Below are 19209 nucleotides of genomic sequence, written 5' to 3'. Positions count from 1 at the left end.
CGCCAATAATAATGGAGACATTAAACAGCAAGACTGGAGCGTGTTCTGCTAGAAACAAAGCTGCCAAGAGAGACGATAAGTGGGAAATGATGATTTGGATCTCACAGGTGGGTGTAAACACAGCAGTATGAACACATTTTATTTGTCACATTCATTTATTATTGGCATGCTGCGCGTTTGCTGGAACGACCAGCTCTGCCAGTCTTCCTCATGCTGAAGGTCTCTTGTGTGTCCACATTTGGATTGACACATCTCTTTTGAGCTGGCTGCTGCCTCAACCAGGCATGAATCACTGGCTCTTGTCATTTTGGTGGAGAAGGTAATGCTGATGGAATGATGGAAATAACCCTGTCTTCAGGACCAGGCCTCGGTGCGCCCAAAAACCCAAGCCTCATTAAAACTGGAAGCAACAAGCTGAAGTCAAGAATTATGCCATTTTCTTTTAAATATTTTCAGCTACATTTGGTGAGGCTAAGGCTGCCCACGGGGCGGGGGAGCTCTGACGGTGGTTAGGATGGAAACAACCAGGTTTCTTTTCCTGATAGGAAACCATGATTTTCAAGCAATGGGTCAAGTTCATAGTTGGTGTAAGTCCAAGGAAGGCAACGTAAGGCACACCAGGGATTCACCTGACCCAAGGCATTTTATGAACAAGTAACTGCTCAAGTGCAATAATTCTTGAGTGAAACCTAACTCCCTCCCGCATCGAGGTAACAAGAGAGTCACAACTGAATGAGATGCTGTACTTCAGTGGGCTGTAAAACACTGTGATTAAACTACAGCTATCCCATTCAGATCCTTGGGACCCTTTGCCCTCACAAACCTCCCTCCACACGACAACTGCTAGAGCGGCAGGTACTTACGACTGACAGGCGAAAGACATGCCGAAGATAGGAATGCAGCGGAAAATGCCCTCCCAGCGCATGTAACTGACCCGCTTCAGCCACTGCCCACCAAAGAGGCCGTGTTTGAAAGAGGAGAGCACAATCTGTAGCCAAAGGAAAAAAAGAGGTTAAGAGCTGAACAGCAGAGACGCCAAACCAGACCTAAGGGGACTGAGCACGCTGCCAGGAACATTGCCAAGGCAGCAAGGGAGGGCAGGCATAAGGCAGCTCTATCGGGAGGACGAAGAGGCTTTGAGTAACTTCCCCTGCACCTCACAGCTGGATATTTAATTCCCTAGATTTCCCGGTCTCAGCCCCTCACCTTCAACACAGGTTAGTCAACCTTCCAGCTACTCTGATCTGTATGGGTCACCCCAGCTGCCAAGCAGATCAGGGTATTTTAAAAGGCATATCCCATTCCCTGGTTGATGCTATCCTGCTAGCAGGCACCACGACCCCCCTACACACACCCCAGAGTTAGAACAGTTCCTGAGGGACGCGCTCAGCTCATCGGATTGCTCCTGAGCAGTCATTTGCACTGGGGCCACAGAAACTGGAAGCAGCAGACACAGGAGAATGTTACTTATGGATGACAGGCAACGGTGCACCCGGATAAGACAAGACACCTGCATACTGCCCAACCAAGCCCCCTTGACAATGCAAGTGCTCTGAAGACCAGGGTCAATGTCAAGGAGGTAAGCAGAAGCACCAGAGATGGGTTATGAGAGCTGTTCTGCCATGGACAAGGGAACTGATGGGCATTAGGTTGCACAGGAACATTTATAATCTAGTCTGAATGGGTTTGACACTCCTAGAGATTCTGTCAGTGTTGCCAACTTTAATGACATTTGAGGTTTTTCTTAACGTCCCAGCTCCTGGCATCACGTGATTGTAATGATCACAGCTTGCGTTTTGAGCCCTCATGCTTACAGAGAATAGTTTGAGGCAACCAAAGCGCAGCCTAGGAGCTCAGAAATCAGGTGGCCAGATAAAAAGAACTCAGGATCTATTTCTTAAAGTCTGAGGATATTCTGGGGGCCTGACATGATTTTGAACACTTGGGACTAGCAGTACCGCTGTCCATTAAGAGAATGAAAGTCTCCACTGACAGTTAATGGTGTCGTTTGATGAGTTTCCCAGATTATAAGGCCTGAAGGAACACAGTGATCATCCTGTCTGACCTCCTGTATAAGACACACCATAGAACCTCCCCAAAATAGTTCCTGGAGCAGATCTTTCAGAAAAACATCCAATCTTGACCTTAAAATTACCAGTGATGGAGAATCCTCCACAGACCTTGGTAAACTGTTCTAGTGGTTAGTTACCCTCAATGTTAAAAACACTGTGCCTTATTTCCAGTCTGAATTTGTCTAGCTTCAATTTCCAGCCACTGGACCTTGCTACACCTTTGCCTGCTAGACTGAAAGAGTCAGGTTTTTGTTCCCCATGTAGGTGCTTATGGACTGGGATCAAGTCACCCCTTCACCTTCTCTTTGTTCAGCTAAATAGATTGAGCTCCTTGAGTTTCTCATTACAAAGCCTATTTTCCAATGCTCTAATCATTCTCGTAGCTCTTCTCTGAACCTTCTTCAATAGATCAACATCCTCCTCTAGGCTGGTACAACTCAGTAAGCTACGGAAACTCATCAGTGCCTCCTATTTAACCAAGTTGGCTGGTACCAGTTTTCTCAAGATGAAGCTTTTTCATAAGGCCTAAAACCAAACATTTTTCCTGCACCACCTCTGTGTGTTCATGAGGTCTTCACTGCATAAGCAATTTAATGTGCTGCCATTTAGGAAGAAAAACGCTTATTGGCTCAATGACATTTACCACTGATACAAAAATTGCAAGCAGTGTAAAAACTTGTGTCCTTAAAAATAATCATTTTTCTCCCTAAAGATCAAGGTTTTATGAGTTTTAAGGAAAAAAGCTATTACATTACAGAATTCATTTTGCAGCCGTGTATGGCTTCCCTCATCTCCTGTCCCTAAATGTAATCAGAAATTCAGAATGCTATAAGCTGCAGAGTACTCGTAAACACACAGTGAAATGCAGGCCACAATCTGGTTAAGCTGTCACAATGTATTGACTTCATAGTGACTGACAGATATGCTAGCCAATTCCTGTACAATATGGCTGTATATTCTTATTTCCATGTGGATAAGAGTGTGGGCATCAGAGCAACAATTATCCCATGCAGAGTCAGCAATATTTAACAGGAAAGAATACAGTCGTGTATTTCAAACTTGGATCCCGAACCTGCATGCTTTTCCTGGTGGGCAACCCCTGTGACCACGAAGACCCCCACTGGGCTGCCATACAGGGGTCCCTCCCACACGGAACAGCTGGCAGGATCAGAACCTCTTTCAGATGAATTAACCACCATCTCTCCCCCCACTAACGAAACCAAGTCTTCCCGCCATTGATACTCACCACAAACATAAACACAGTGTAAAAGATCAGCGCCATAGCACTGAACGACTGTATGGAAGCCATCATGTTCCTCTGGAGACTCAACGGAAGGACGATACAGAGGGAGACAGCAAACAGCAGGATTATCCGGAAGCTGCCAGTTACCTGAAAAAGGACCAGCATAAGGAACAGAAGGACAGAGCATGCAGAGATCTCCCAGTTTTATTAACTGGAACTCATGGGCCCGTATCGACAAAAATAGCTTATTATCCCCAAGAAGGAGACACGAAGCAAACAGAAGAGACTAGGAATCTGAGGTTACATGCTCCTGACCTTAAGAAAAGGTTCGGAGATAGAGAGCTTGCTATTTCCTCAGCAAGGTCTGTGATTAACCTAGACAGTCACTGGGTGCCACTGTTGCTCTATATACCACATGCCAGACTCGCTCTAAAGCAGATTTGTTGGGGGTTTAAACAATAATCCAAACACAGACTATTTGAATATTTGGTATGCACTTCCAGCAAATACATGAAAATTAACCTTGCGTCAAAAAAAAAAAGGGGGGGGGGGGAGAGAGAGAGAATAGAAATGAAAATTCTGATCCAGAAAATTAATCAGAAACTCATATTGGTATTTATTATAGCAGAACACTCTGAAATGCCTGGGAATATTTAATAACTAATTTGGCTGCAGCCACAATGCATCTTTTTAACTTCACAGTTCCTTAATCAGAGCTTAACAGCATCAGGCTGGAGCAGATAACAGCCACGCCAAGATCCTGGGACATGTCCATTTCACGTCCCCAGCCTGCCCCATCCCAGCTCCAAAAGCTGCAGACTATTCCTTTGGCGAGCTGTGTGCCAGGGAACAGAGTGCCTCTCCCATCAGAGGCAGGGAGAGGCATTCTCAGAAACAGTATCAACATAAAGTGGGGCAGGGGAGGAGTCACTGCGTGTATTTTAATTTGAAGAGGTGAAGAGATCAGCCGTGCCTGAGGTATCCTGATCCTTCCTCTTCACACCCCAAAGTACTATAGTTTGGGAGCAGCAGGAGGACTCTGAACTAGAATGGTAAATGGGGATGAGGATTTGGGCAGAATTATGTCACTGCTTTTTAGTTTCTGGCTGAGAATGTACCAACTCCTGCAGAAAATTGACTTGGGATTTGCAGCAGGCCACATATTTCACGACAGAGACATATTTTAACAGAGTTATTTTGATGCACGTGCTGTTTCCTGTCAGGAGTTGTATACATCCCACTGTCCGACGTGCATCAGAACTCCCAGGGGTTGACATGGCAAGCTGCTCTCATGTTCTAGTGCAGGCCACTTGCCATTAAGCTTTCACGTGGGAGACTAGTAAGTTACCTGGATGTAGCTTGCTGAGATTATTAAGGTGGGTTGCTCTCTGTGGCATCGTAACACACACTGCAGGATGTACTTCTCCAGCAATCACAGTCTCGTTAAACTGTTGGACAAGTACAAGTGATCGTAAGTTTACCTGTAGTCCAAGCAACCGGGCGAAGAAGTTTGATCCCAAGTCACCAATCACAACGTAGAAAGCAATGCAGGTTCCCAACATCAGCCCAATCATGCTGGAAAGAAACACACACAAATGAAAAGCTTGACATCTAAATTCCACTCTGGAGCAGAGAACTCCCTTGGAATGCAGCACGTACCACATACCTGCAAGTAATAACGGCTGCATTCCTAGAGGATTAGCATTTTGCAACCCTCACCATGGCTACATCTACACTGGACTCCTCTTTGGAAAATTTCTCGCCGTCGCTACCAAAAGTGAAGCTGCCCTGGCGGCAGTAGGAGTGTAGACCAGACACTGGCGTCTTAACCACTCTATTGTCTGTCCCCAGCTCAGAGGGATCTGGAGGGCACAGTTCTTAAAATGCCAGTGGCCACTGACTCTTCACCTGCACCACAGCTCCCATTGCTGTTACCACTGATAGCAAATGAAGGCCAACCAAGTGGAGCGAAAGTCAATTGGAACAGTTTGGGATTCTACTCTAAGCAGCTGCAGTACAAGGGCTTGTCTACAGTTGGACACGCAGGAGAGCTAAGCCTAATTCGTTAAAAGTGTAAATTTAAAGTGGAGTAGTTGAGTGAATTAAGCTAAACCAAACTAAGGTCTGGTTTACACTTAAAATTTAGGTTGATATAGCTACGGTACACTCCTGAGCACAGTAACTATGCCAACCTAACTCCTGGTGTAGATGCAGCGAGGTCCACGGAAGAATGCTTCCATTGACCTAACTACCATCGCTCGGGGACCTTACTCGGTGTTCCTACAGCAACGGAAAAACCCCTTCTGTCACTGCAGGCTGCGTCTACACTACTGGGTTATGCCAGCATAACTACAAAGCCAAAGCTACATGCTACAATCCTCATAGTATAGGCATGGCCTAAAGTCACTTGACTTCTAAATGAGAGCATCCACACAGGGGTTTCATACGTTTTAACTAATGCACTTTAAACTGACACCTTTAGTTAATTCAGCTTGGCTTTCCCGAAGGTCTCCATGTAGACAAACCCTACGTTTTGCAAGCCTGTTGCACATCTCTGTGCCCTGTTCAGTGCTGAGAACATGGCTGGCACTCAAGGAGTTTACAATATCCAGGCATGCAGAGCCCGTCCCCGAGTGGAACCCCAATGGGACCACATACAGAGGCACAAGTCCACCCACACGAATGCCCACGTGATTTCTAGTGTAGCCAAAGCCAACAAAGCTCCATCCAGTTTACTTCCTCCTGTGTGCAAAGTCTTTGTAGAGTCACCAAGGACCCGCAGAGTTCTGCTAACAGCATGTGAGTTAGTTTAACCGCTGTTGGGAGCCAAGGATGGGAGCTCAGTTTGGGAGTGTCCCTTGAAGATGACAATTCTGCATTTCTTAAACATTGATCATAGTAGTGAGGGTACAGGGAGGTATTTGGAGCCCAAGACTAGCTCACTCCGCAATCAGCAGTAATGGACTGCACTTGAAATCTATACTGCAGTACAGAGGTTTGCAGACATTTGCACAGGGCTGACCAGTTTTTAATGAGGACACTGTCTCATGAACCACTTCCCCCTCCCATTCACGGTTGCATGGACCACTTCACCTCCCATTTCTGATCATATAATATCCCTGTGATAATCACAGCTATTGCTTGCATGGAAAAGTAACATTAGAAAAGTACTTGGTGTGTTTTTAGCTGTCTTACAGCAGTTTAGCAGCTGGGAATAAGGAGGAGGGCCAGAACCAAGACATCAGCCAGACCTCCACAGATCACAGCGCAAGACCCTCTGCTCTACAGAATGGCCTGCAATGTCACCCCTCACCTGGAACAGTGACGTAAGGCCAACCAGACTGTTCCAGCTCTACTATGTGTCCTTTGAAGCTTCGTGAATAGCATTTTTAAGAACAGAAATGTTATAGTTACAAGAGTCAGAGACCTTAGCCTACGCTGTTGTTAAATGAAATCAGGATTCCAGCCCACCATCCCGAACAGATACTGTTTCTATTAATTTGCATCTCAAAGAGCTTTACTAAGGCAGATCAGTGTTACTCCTAGTCCACAGGGGGGAAACTGAGGCACAAGGCAGGCTAATGGGCTGACTGTCAGAGGTACTAAATGCACCCAACTTCTGTGATTTCAGTGTTATGTTCATCACCTCTGTAAATCACACCATAAGTGATTTGACCAAGGGTTCATAATAAGTGTAGCAGAAGAGGGAATGAAACCCAGGTCTCCTGAATCCCAGTCCCTCACTAACTACTAGACAACATTGCCTCTCCCTTCAGAAACAAAGGGAGCTACCGACCCAACTGTCTGAATGAATGTCTTACAAAGCAGACAATGGAAGTGAAAGTTCAGTACAGTTCAAGTACTGTAGTTTAGCTCGCGATCAGCCCAAATTCCAGGTGTCAAGGGAGGCTTTCAGAAGAAGAGAAAGCAGGGGGGTAAGAAATAAAGACATGGTGAGGCAGTTGCCCTGTAGGGGTTTGGAAAAAAGCCTTTTATTAACAGAAATAAACTAATTCAAACTATTTCGATTTTAAAGGAATAGCTCTTTACCTGGTCTCCACCAGCATTTTCCCTGCTTTTCCATAGGCATGAAATGCTAGCAAAAGAGAAAAAACACCACAGTGAGCCATGGGAGGGTGCAGCCTGTGACACATACATCAGTTCGAAATTAACAATAATCGTGATGAAGGGCAATTTGACAGGAATCTGCTAGTTTTGCATTTTGGGGCTGGTTTCTCCTGCCCACCCTCCCATTTTCTTTTTTCGGACATGCCATCCGAATATCAAAACCCACATAAGACAAGAACAAAGATGAAGGAAAGATACAAAGCAGGTTCTTTTTTTACTCTGTTGAGGAAAAAAAAAGCAGCGCTAAGTAGCAGTTACACATGGCAACCATTAGAAGAAGAAAGTCAGCGTGGAAGAGGAAATATGCATGTATAAGATGTTGTGTGACAAAAAGTTACTACAGTGCAAAATTTCAGTCAAGGTCCCATTTTTATTTTTTCCTTCCCATTATAACGGAGCCGCCTGATGTTGCTGGATGGGAGATCTGAAATGGTGCCCAGAATGTTCAATTCCATTCCCAGAATACCCAGCATTCACAACCCACACCACAGGGATTTTGCCAAGATACTTTTTTTCCCTATACTTTGGCCGTAGCTTGTAGCAGAAAATGATCAGTATCCTTTCAATGACTGTGTTTTCTGAAAAGAAAGAGCCAGGAAAACTCGGCTTTTACTTTTGGAGACATCTTACTGGGGGGTTGGGGCAGTTAAGACCTCCAGTTCGAATACAGACCACATTGTTTTTGCATTAGTCCTGGGTAACTAACTCTAGTAGAATCAAGCAAAGAACGGCCTGTTTTTCCCCGCTGAGCTTCTCTAGCAGTGGCTGTACAGTATACGTGCCTGAAGGTGGCCAAGAAATAGTTTGTTCATCTCTGGAAGCGCCTTCTATGACCTTCAACGTTATCATACATCCCATATTTCCTTGGAACCTCCCTAGTCTGAAAATGAAGGAAATCAACTGGCCACCTCTATAGTGGGAAGGAAAGTGTGTGGGAAGACACCTGCTGAGTAACTCAGAAGGCAGCCAATGGCATGGTAAAAAGTAGGGTGAAATCCAGACTTTGTTAGATCTCTGGCGCTCCTGGGCACCACCTGTCCGTGCAGAGAGGTTGCAATATTTAAAAGGGACGAGCAAGCAATACCTCTGGACTTTGTCTTGTCCCTGCATGAAGGGTCCTGGCAAAAAGGGGAAGCAGATGTTGAGTGGGACAGTTAAGTGGTGTGTACCTGAGGACTGGGCGTGCAGGAAGACGAGCAACCAGGAAAAGAAAAATCACCTTCCTGGAGATGATTTGTTAAATGACCTGATCTCCACAAAGGATGGTTGCTATTGCATCACCCCAATAAACCTCTTTTTTACAGCGTGTAGAAGTGCAGGCACCTCCAGGCAATAATGACGGCCACTGGTTACAGTCTAGGCGTGGGATTTTATGAAATGATCAGTGTCCTTGGCTACTCTGAAATAATATTTAATGAGAATGAGTCTTCAAACATGGTATGCCAGATGTCCCCATCTGGGGCTGCTAGGAAAATTGGATCTTTTATCTTCTCAAAGAGGAAGGAGGAGATGGACTGTGCGGAATTACTCAGCCAAGCCACTCCAGAAATCTCACCAGCTGAGCACAGCTGGATTTGGTCGGTATTTGGAGAGGCTCTTCCACAATAAACCCCAAGGTTGCTACACAGTGGCCTTGGTGATTCAGCACATGGCACTCGTCTCAATGCCATGTGCCTCGTCCTGCTGTTAGCGGATGAGGCGCTGGTCCTGAGCACCAGTAGTCTTTAAAGATCCCACCGCACTTTTGGCAGCGGCAAGGAGCTGCTTTAACTCTTGTCCTGGTCAAACTCTAGCTGCGGTAATTCCATCCCACCTCCCGAATTCCCACTGCAGACTCACTTGGATACAATAGTCACTTCTTAAGATCCTAACGTGTTGTACACCGCTGCTGGGCACGGACAGCTGCTAAATGAGAGCGAAGGGGGAAATAGCTGTAAAAGCTAGAATACATATAGTCTCTCCGTTGGGAATTGCTGCATAAATTAAGGTGTTTATCCTAGACCGCCATGACCCTGGCTCTTTTGTTATTGCATCTAGTGATCTGAATGTTCTTCCGGAAGGGACTAGCTGACTGAAGTTAATTTGCAAAACTTTCCTGCACCTTTCAGAGCTGCCAAAGCCTCCCACAGAATCAGCTGCAGGAGCTGCCAGGATCTCTCGCAGATGTACAGCGTACAAGCAAACAGTGACAAAGCCTGTCTGTGTATAGTCGCTCAACCTTGATGCATTAGGATGCATTGTAGGAGCGCTGCTTTCATTCGCGCGGAGGACGTCTTTCCTCTCAGCGCTGTCCCTCCTCTGGCTGCTTGTGGTGGCACCTCTCCCAGGGCAAAGATGGGGAGGAAGGGACGGCGCTTCTTTCAGTGCCAGCATGTGTGTGACAGGAGGTGCCAGGAAGTTTGGAAGCATAACTGGCCCTCTGTGTCTTTGAGCTCCTTGGCTTTGGAAAGTGCAGAGGATCTCGTCTTCCTGGGAGACACTCCAAGGTGAAGGGGGACTCTATGTATTTCAACAAGAGAGAAGCAGCACACAAAGGCTTACTGTAACGAGGAAGGGGGTGGAAGAGGCGCTATGGGCAGCTGGTACTGGGGACGCTGGGCCGTGTGAGACTCCACCTGAAGGCTCAGCTATAATTGAGCCATCTTTTCAGTAGCAGAGGAACAACCTTTGAGACCACAAGAGTTTTCTCATCTCTTCTGCTTTTGGTCGATACATTTTGGCAGAAGCTGCACTGTGCAGCTAAATGATGGGTCTCAGTCATTTAATGCACTGAGGGGATCCATCTGTCAACAGCACGGACACTGAGCAGACTGCATATTGCTTTCAAATCTTTTGTAGACAGTGAGACCAGCCAATTCTCTCAACCGACTCCCAGGAGAAGTTACATTGAAGGCAACTAGGCAATTGGGGACACAAAGGATGGGCTTAAGGTCACAGGAAGGGACTTCCAGCTATGAGAATCTTCCATCTCCATCACCTGCAGGAAGAAATCCCACCACTGCAAAGGTGAAGGCTGAAAAAGCACAGGGAAGGATTTCTAACCCCTGGTGCAGCAGCTCAAATAGGGGCTGTTCCGCCTGGATCTCCGTGGTTTCCCAGGAAGGGAATGCTTTCAATCAGCAACTCTTAATTGTATGTGTTGATCAAGAGGATTCAAACTCCTGAGGCCAGACCCAAGCGTCTCCTCCCCCCAGTATCCTTGGGAATCAGAGGAGAGGTCATAAATAGATGCCAATACCAGTGCCAATGCCGAGTAGACAAACTAGAAGGAAGAGGGATGGTGAACTCTGCCAAAATCTCACACATGAATCTTGCTCATGGTTTTATTTTCTTGGCCACTTGGACCTTTGTGCACTGTTTTCTCTCACCTCCCCCTTGCTCTGCCATAAGCACTCAGACAGTTGAGATCCAGGAAGCCTGTGCTCTATGCCAGGCACTCAACTGGCAGAACCCAATGTCCTCGGCAGCACACTGGCTGGGGAAGCTAGTGGGTTTCATACAGAGACCAATAATTTACAGCAGACACCCACTATGCCAGCTCCTGAGACCTTGCGTTTTGATCGTTCAGCACCACAGCGCCTCCTCCTGCACTGCCGAGTCAAAACAATTCTGTGCCTATTAACTTCACAATCAAAGGCAGAATTAAACCCTCAGATGCCTCTGGTGACAAGAAGCAGGAGGAAGGGATAAACAAGGAAGGCAAAACACAGTAAAAACTATGCCAGAAATAATGTTAATAATTCAGCACTATTAGTATGAAAGTTGTAAATTAAGAGGTCAGAGTAAAACTGCAGTAAAAAAAATAAAATACAAAAAAGTGAAGCCCCAGAGCTGAAAATTCTCACCAAGTCCTGGATAGGTCCTGCGCTTGCTAAGATTGGCCGATTTCACCAGGAACATACAGGATTGATGAGTCATCCAGGAACAGAAAATCAGCAGCAAGGCTCCCAGGACAATGCCACACTGCATGGGAAGAAAAAAAAAATACAAGCACAAGATGGAAAGCAAGCTATTTTCCTGGTGCAACTGCTACTTCACACATTCTTACTGCTCTCCCAGATCACCTACAGGCTCCCTTGCACATTTCCAGCCCCATTTTAGCCTATTAAGGGAGTTCCCTTGCCTTCAACTACAGCCAGTAGAAATGTGACGTATTAGTTCAATTTCACTCACTTGCCCCAGTCTGAGGCAGAGTCACAGAGCAGCCACCTGTTTCCTAAATGGCTCAGTTGCAACACTTTTACCTGGAGAAGTGAAACCTGGGCAATTTATGAAACAGAACTTTCAAGCTGGAACACTGTTTGCGTCCTGCCATCTAGTCAGTTTCAGGGCACATTCCAGCAGTGTTCTCTACAGTTCATAACAGAATCATGTAAAGCAAGTAGTTATTCTGTAGATCCAGGAGTTAAAAATCTGTCATAACACCTATCCACCAGGGGCTGTTCAATACATTTACAGCACAAATTCTGAAGCTAGCTATCTACCCTCCCCGCATTGTTTGGCTCACTGATTCATACGTTTGCAGAGGACAGTGTTAATCATTGAACATTTATGAAAACAAGTGACTTTAAACAGGCATAAGTGGTGTCAAATCTCACTGTGGCTACACACTGTTCTATTTTATTCAAAGCAGGTGTGTCACTGGGGCTCCTGGCACCCCGTGAACAGGAAAAGCAAGGGCTCATCTCTTTGCATATAGAGCCTATGGCTTGGTGTGCAATGCCTTAAAACCCAGCTAGGTTGACAGGCTGCACAGCACCGGTAAGGATGTCGACTTCCTGGTTTTTTATTCACACTTGGGGAGAAGCTACTGGGTGAAGGCCTTGTTCCAAAGGAGAAGGTGGGTCGGGCAAATGAGAACATCCGTCTCAGTCAGCTGCTGGAGCATCCCCTCACTCTGCAAGTGAACTGTATAATGGGCACAACTTTCTGTCACCAGTGATTTAAAGTAGTAAAGAGAAGGTTGAACTACCAGTGCATGTGCATACCAACAGGCTGAGTAAACATCTCTCAGCAAACCTCTCCCCTCCCTCCAACTGTCAGTTACTTGTTCTACCACATGTCAAATCAGATGAAGATCTTTGGGGGGTGTCTCTCATCAACAGCAGATGGTCCAATAAAAGCTATTACCCCCCCACACCTTCTCTCTCTCAATATCCTGGGACTGACGTGACTGCAACAACACTGCATAAGATCTTTGGGGCAGGGACCACGCCTTTCTGCCTATACTGCAAGGTGCCCAGCATGCTTGTGGGCATTCCTAAAGTTAGTGATAACGTACATCCAATTTTCTACATCTCAAAGGCAAGTAGATACAACAGAATCTATTCCCAGAAGAGAAAAAGCTGAACATGTAAACTGTATGAAGTTTCTCTGTCTCCTCCCTCTACCAGTGTTGTGCTTTTCTCACGCTACCTGCAAACTAGAACAGCCGCCATCCAAAGGTACATCAAATGTCATCTTCTCTTGGAAGTCACTGCTGACAGCCCACTCCTTTGACAAAACCTGCCAGCACCAATGGCCTCGTGCCACCCTTTATTAACAGTGCTGTACCCCTTCGCACCGGCTAGGAATACGTCGCTCTTCAAGGCCTTATCTACACTGGCAATATTGGGAAACCTCCTGCCATTGCACCACCGCTGGTACTACCAACAGTGAGAACCTCAGTAGAGGCTGGCTGATGAAATCCTAACGACCCAGTTATCTGTACCTGCTATGAGGTAACAGAGTGGTAAATGGTCAGCAGCAGTGCTCCTACTGTAGCTACCCGCCATAGAGCTGCACCTAGTGTTTGTGTCAACGCGACTACATTTGGGGAATTGCACTGTCTTACAGTGCCTTTCACCCAAAGGCCTCGGTGCTTCTTACACTCCTGAGTGACTCACTCTTCACAAACCCTATTCAGTATTACCCCTGTCTTAAAGGCAAGGAAACTGAGGCACAGAGAGGCAAAATGACACACATCAAATCCATGGCAGAGGTGAGACCTGAATGCAGCAGTTCAGGTCCCCTGCTGTAACCACCAGATCTGTTTCTGCTCTGCGGGGCAGAGAAATGTTTTCCATGTTGCCACGTGTAGGCTTCGGATGCCACATCCAGCTCCAGCTCCAGCCCACCCCCAGAGCCCGCACTCACCTGTCTGAAGCAGAAGGGCATGGTGAGGACGCTCACCCCCACGATGCTATTCACAATGTTCATGATCAGGCCCCAGTTGGACCCTGCAGCTGCAGAGGACGCCATGGCGAGTGGGGCTGGAGCCTGGACCACCCGGGGACGGAGCAAAAGCAGGGTCGGGAGGGACCGGGGAACCCCACGGGAGGGGAAAGGAGGCCTGGGGATGGGCTCCCCGACAGAAACTGGGACAGCTCCGGGGTGGGGAGGCCTGAGATGGGGGGAGTCACGGCAAGTGATGGGAGGACGGATCCCAGGGGGAGGGGGCAGGGCAAGCGATGGGGGGGGGCAGACCCGGGGGGGCAGGGCAAGCGATGGGGGGGGCAGACCCGGGGGCAGCGGCCCTGGGTTCAGGCGGGGGCCCGAGTCTCGCTGTGCCCGCCCGGCTGGCCTCCCGCCGCGGTTCGCCCCATGTTCCCCGGACAGGCTCCCTCCGCGCGGGCCGCTCTCCCGACGGCAGCGCCGAGCCCGGCCCAACCACCCGCCACTTCCGGGTTCTGCTCCGCTGGCGTTTCCGGGAAGCGAGGGGCCGCACCAGCGAGAGGAGAGGAGAGAGCGGGCCCCGCAGAGGCCTGGTGTACGCCGCTCCTGCCGGCGTGGCGGACCCGCCCGGAGCTCGCTGGGCCACTGCTGGGCGGGGCCCCTGCCGGAAGGCACCACCTGCGGCGATGTCGCCATGACAACGTTGCTTGCTGGTCTCGTGTCACCATATCGCCCTGTTATGGCGTCACGTCGCCGCGTCAACACGTTGTGACGTGAGCCGTGATGTCACTGTGATGTGTGACATCACACCACTGCGTGGAACCATGCCATTGCAGTCCAGCCATGCCATCTCATCATTCCCCGGCCAGCGGCCCGGGCACCGTGCCCCTGGGTCAGGCTGTTATCCGCTGTCTTGCAGCTATGGCCTTGCATCATGGCCTCAGTGTGATGTCATCCTGCTGCATCAAAACGTGTAACCTTTGCCTTGTCGATCCAGTGTATCAAGATGGATCTGAATTTTGTCCCACAGTGACCTAACATGACGACGTCTCCCCAGAAGCCACTACCTCAGGTTGTGATATAATGTCATCTGCTTGTCACCAAATCATCAGCATCTCAGGCCACGCGGCTGCCACATGCTGATGTCCTGTGAGCGCCGAAAGACGTTTCAGGATTCATTACTGGACAGGGGGTCACCCATGAAAACCAGGGTGAATCTAGAAAATGCGGGCCACTAGCCAGATGAGGATAACTCTGCAGTTTGTAATGCTTTTATCCCCTGGGTCAGTTCCTCTGAACACTAAATGCAGAATAACTTTCTGGGTTCACCAGTACACAGAATGATTGCGGCATGGGATAGGATGTGTTCTCCAGGACATGATGGTATCCCAAGGCAATACTGATGCGGATTAACTGTCCCTGCTGCTAAGAGGGCTAAAGAATGCAGGAACAGTCCATGCGCTCAGTTCCCATTATAAAATGGCCGTGGCTTCAAATCACACCTCAATGGGCAGCCATACCACATGCACGTGTCCAAGCCCCCACTTCTGGCTGTCTCCTTTGTTTCTTTCACGTGGTTGGGCTGTCATAACTGCAACGCTTATGTGTGTGCCTGCCCTCTACTAGATGTAATGAGAACTGCTCAGCTGTGTTTCACAGGCCTTGTACTGCCACACAAATTCTCCTTTAGCGTCAGTGCTAGGAGCAGCGGGACCTGAGTTTTGCCCCCACTGCCTCTGCAAAGTTTGACTGGACATGGAATGCAGCATAGTGGCAACCAGGATCTCCTAGGTGGCCACGGATGGTATATGCCTGAAGCAGCCTCCTAGCTGATATCTGCCACCGGCCACACTCCTTCCTGCTCCTCCTTCAACAAACTCCTGCAAACCCTCCTGTTGCACACAGCATTCCAGCTACAATGACCACAGAATCCCTGTACGTTTATCTGTACTGTACCTGTCCATACTGTTGTATATGGTATGGCAATCAGTTGGGCCTTAGCTCTTTGGGATAAAGAATTTGTTCTTTGTTTGGTCCGGTCTATCTCTGATAAAGTACTGCATCCATTTATGGTGCTCCATAAATCATAAGGACAGTGTAGCAGTGGGGACTAGAGCTCAGTAATTTTAGCTACAAACCCACAGGCCTCTCCTGCTTGATTGAGAGGCGATTGTTTAAGCTAACAACCTCTCTCTCTCTCTCTCTATGTTACAGATGCATATGAATGGGAGTTCTGCGCAGTGCAATGGTGTGGCTCGAAGAGGTTCTCATCCTTTTTTGTTTTACTCAGTTACACCTCACATAAAAGTACATCAGGGACTAACCTTCTCTTTCCTGTCTGGTCTCAGCCCCCAAAGAGATATTTATGGAAAGTTTTGTAACAAATCTTTCCAACACTTTACCCGGGAGACGTTGGGAGAAGTGTTCTAAGGTGCTAAGAAAAAACTTGGAAAATTAGGACATGGCTCCTGGAAAGTTTGAGCCTTGGTTTGTATGTTGTTCTCAGTGAGAAATATCCCTGGGGAGGTTCCGCTTTTGGATATTTGGAGCCAATTTTTAATATTTGTTTAATTTTTTTTTTTTTTTTACAAAAGCAAATATTATTAGAAAAGTCTTCGTGGTATTTACAAAACATTGATTGAAACTGTTAGTTGTTTGGAGATAAACATTCTCTTGCAGGGTTTGCATGAGTGCCACAAAGGGAGGCTGGCTAAAAATATAACTTAAACCAAATTGAAACTGACCAGACTCCATTGCCCAAGTTAAGTGAAATGCAAACAACAGACAAGGTGCATGAAGAGTGTACATTCCAGGTTTGACAGTTATGTAGGCCAACATTTTTCAAAAGTGACTAGTGATTTTGAGGGCCTTGGTTTGTAGTGCCCAACTGGAGACACCTTAAAGGGGCCTGATTTTCAGAGGGTGGATGCTTGACCTCAGTGCATGCATGTAACTCCTGGGCATGGTCACAGGAAGTGTGTGCATTCACTGAGAGAAGCTAGTTCCCGATGCAGGGAACCTGTAAAGAGAGTGCCCTTAGGATAAACACATCAATAGCAATCCAGCCAGTGCCCCAAGACCGGGGCTGAGAGCTGGTGTGAGTGAGAGCTTTCAGTGCAGCTGGGTCTAGGGTTACAAAGTGACAGATTAGCAGAGAAAAAACACATACCCCAACTGTGCCTAGCCAGCTTGTCAGTGTGGGAGAGCCCTTCCAGGACTGTTTGCATAATGATAACGATCTTATATTTATACAGGGACCTTTCATCCCAAAGGATCCCAAAGCATTTCACAAGCCATATACAGCACACAGGCATCGCTTTGTAATGAAGCCATAGACACAAAGAGCAGAATTGCGAGCTACACTGTACATATGCCTTGTCAGGAATAAATTTATAACCTTAGGTTCCCAAAACACAAGCGCCTACTATTTGAGCTAATGGAGAATCTCCATTAGCCCTCATCAGAAGTAGGGCTTTTATCTCCTCTGTAGCCTGCAGACAGTAACCTACAACACACACAATAACATTACATTACAACTTTACCCACCATTTAAATGCAGCCACCTCTGAAGTGGAACATATTAGCTATTTAACAGCTAATCGCTATTATATTAACTACATCCTAGTTTAAAAGAGGAAATGAAGAACAACATATCCAGTTGAAACTATAAGTGGGAATTTAGTGAAGCAGAATGTCATTACGCAGGTTGGCATTTGGCTACGTGACTCAGGAGAACTCCTCTACTCCTGGGAAAGGGGCCTGCCCGATCTAGGATGACCACACACTTTTACACGACTCTGCAGGGCAGCCAAAAGACCTCAGCTGCAGAAGCACAGTGCCTCTGAACACACTGGTTCAATAAGAAGTGCACCACCTGCTGAATCATGAATGCCACCGAAAGCCCCACCCGGAGTTTTCGTTGCAGGTCTCCTATCAAAATACTGGCCAACTTCACCTCAGCCCTCCTTGGCTTGTGAGTTTGGATGGGATTACTGGCTGGCGAGCAGTCTATGTTACCTACATGCCTCCTAGGAAGACATCTGATCACAGAGATCTCCAAGGTGTGGATGCGTGAGCAAGGCAGAGACCAGTTTCCAATATGAGGTCACAAAAAAGGGCAAAAGAGCAAACCGAGGAAACGATTGCAGAGCAGGAGTCTCAATCACAAACACTGGGAGATGTCTCTGTTTGCCTCACACAGCTTGTCACGGTCAATCTCTGGGCTGGTCTTCAGTCCAGCAGGAGAGCAAAGAGAACAGCAGCATCCAGTGGAGATAGTCATTAGAGATGTGCCAAAGAAAGCCAGAAGATCACCCCTCCTGTCCCGCACTTTGCAGGGTGGTGAGGGATGGAATCAGGATTTGATGTTCCCCACCCAGCCTCCACAGCTCAGAAGTTCTCTGTTATCTAGAGACCCATGCACATCGCTAGCGGGATGGGTCAGGCCCCGTAGCTTCTTGCTCATTATGGAGTCCTGGGTGTGAACAGGCCCCTCTGTGCAACAGTCACTGGGTGAAGCAATTCAAAACGTAGACAGTAGCCAAAGGGTTAATCACCCCCCAGGCACACACACATACACACAAATACACCCACAGGTGCGCACACACACACACACACAAAATTGATTAGAATTTAAAAAATCCCCTGCCGCTTTCCTCCTTTGCCACAGGGTGCAGAAACCCAAGTCCCACACCCCAAGCCCTCCCTAGGGTTTTGTATTATTATTATTTAACTTTGGTTTTGACACATGTTGAAAGCCGTTTGCAGTGTGTCTGCAGGGTTTGCATTCCAAGCCGAAGCCCAAACTGCGAGCAATTCTACAAACCAACCGGCATTTAAAACACAGAAGGAAAAAGTAAATTTAGCAATTGTGGGCTAATGGGCTCCCCCCTTCTCTCCTCCCCCTCCCGCTCCCTTTCTCTCCCTCTCCTGTTTATATAACCCCAAAGTCATAAAAATGACAACACATCCAATAGAAGGGAATGGATCTAATTTACCATCAGCCGCCCCTATAAAACCACAGATGGGCCAGAGGGCTGCGGTCTGGGACTCCTCTATTAGATTCTATGCAAAATGAAATTCCATGAATATTGTCCCAAGACTGATAGATGGGGGTTAAACCTCTGAGTCCCAAATTATATAGGTTTCTGAGCCAAAGCCGGGGAGCTGCTCTCAGACACCCTGGTAATGAGTAGCTTCATAGGAGTCTATTTTTCATAACTTTGAATTTCAGTGTCACAAGGTCTGGCACAGAGACTCCTTGATCCTGCTTTACAATGTGGCCTGGGGGCTGCTGGGTTTCTTGACCTCTGTGTAATGGTAGAAGAGAGGAGGCCTGTTAAGGAGACATGTGCTTAGCATTGGTATTCGCCCGGCTGATTTTCTTTTGGCACATGATGACGTTCTTGGGGCTGTTGTGTTAAAGACCGCCATAAAGGCACACAGTTCTTGGAGAGTCTGAGCCCTGTTCCGAAAGGGTGTGGGGAGCTCCAGTAGCCAGGCAAGGCAGGGTGGAGCTGGGATCTGGGCAGTAAAGCAGGAGTGGGAACCTCAGAGGTGGACCGGTCGGCTGCTCAGATCAGCGGTTCCCTTTCTGGGGCTGTTTCGATTTCC

The 19209-nt window shown here is 47.6% G+C and overlaps 1 protein-coding gene across 1 annotated transcript in view; it reads right to left on the bottom strand.

Moving 5' to 3' along the window:
- SLC38A10 (solute carrier family 38 member 10) overlaps window positions 1–13683 on the bottom strand; it is a 45961-nt gene extending 32278 nt beyond the window's left edge. The window contains exons 1-6 of the mRNA XM_065415556.1: window positions 13579–13683; window positions 11289–11406; window positions 7366–7411; window positions 4797–4890; window positions 3319–3462; window positions 864–988 (exon numbers count right to left, since the gene is read on the bottom strand). Coding sequence (XP_065271628.1) covers window positions 864–988; window positions 3319–3462; window positions 4797–4890; window positions 7366–7411; window positions 11289–11406; window positions 13579–13683 — 632 coding nt within the window. The remainder of the gene's footprint in view (window positions 1–863; window positions 989–3318; window positions 3463–4796; window positions 4891–7365; window positions 7412–11288; window positions 11407–13578) is intronic.
- Between the last annotated feature and the right edge of the window lie 5526 nt (window positions 13684–19209).

This window comes from Emys orbicularis, chromosome 13 (genome assembly GCF_028017835.1).
Source record: "Emys orbicularis isolate rEmyOrb1 chromosome 13, rEmyOrb1.hap1, whole genome shotgun sequence".
NCBI lineage: Eukaryota > Metazoa > Chordata > Testudines > Emydidae > Emys > Emys orbicularis.
The sequence above is the reverse complement of the archived record's forward strand: the minus strand, read 5'-3'. Positions and strand labels throughout refer to the sequence as shown.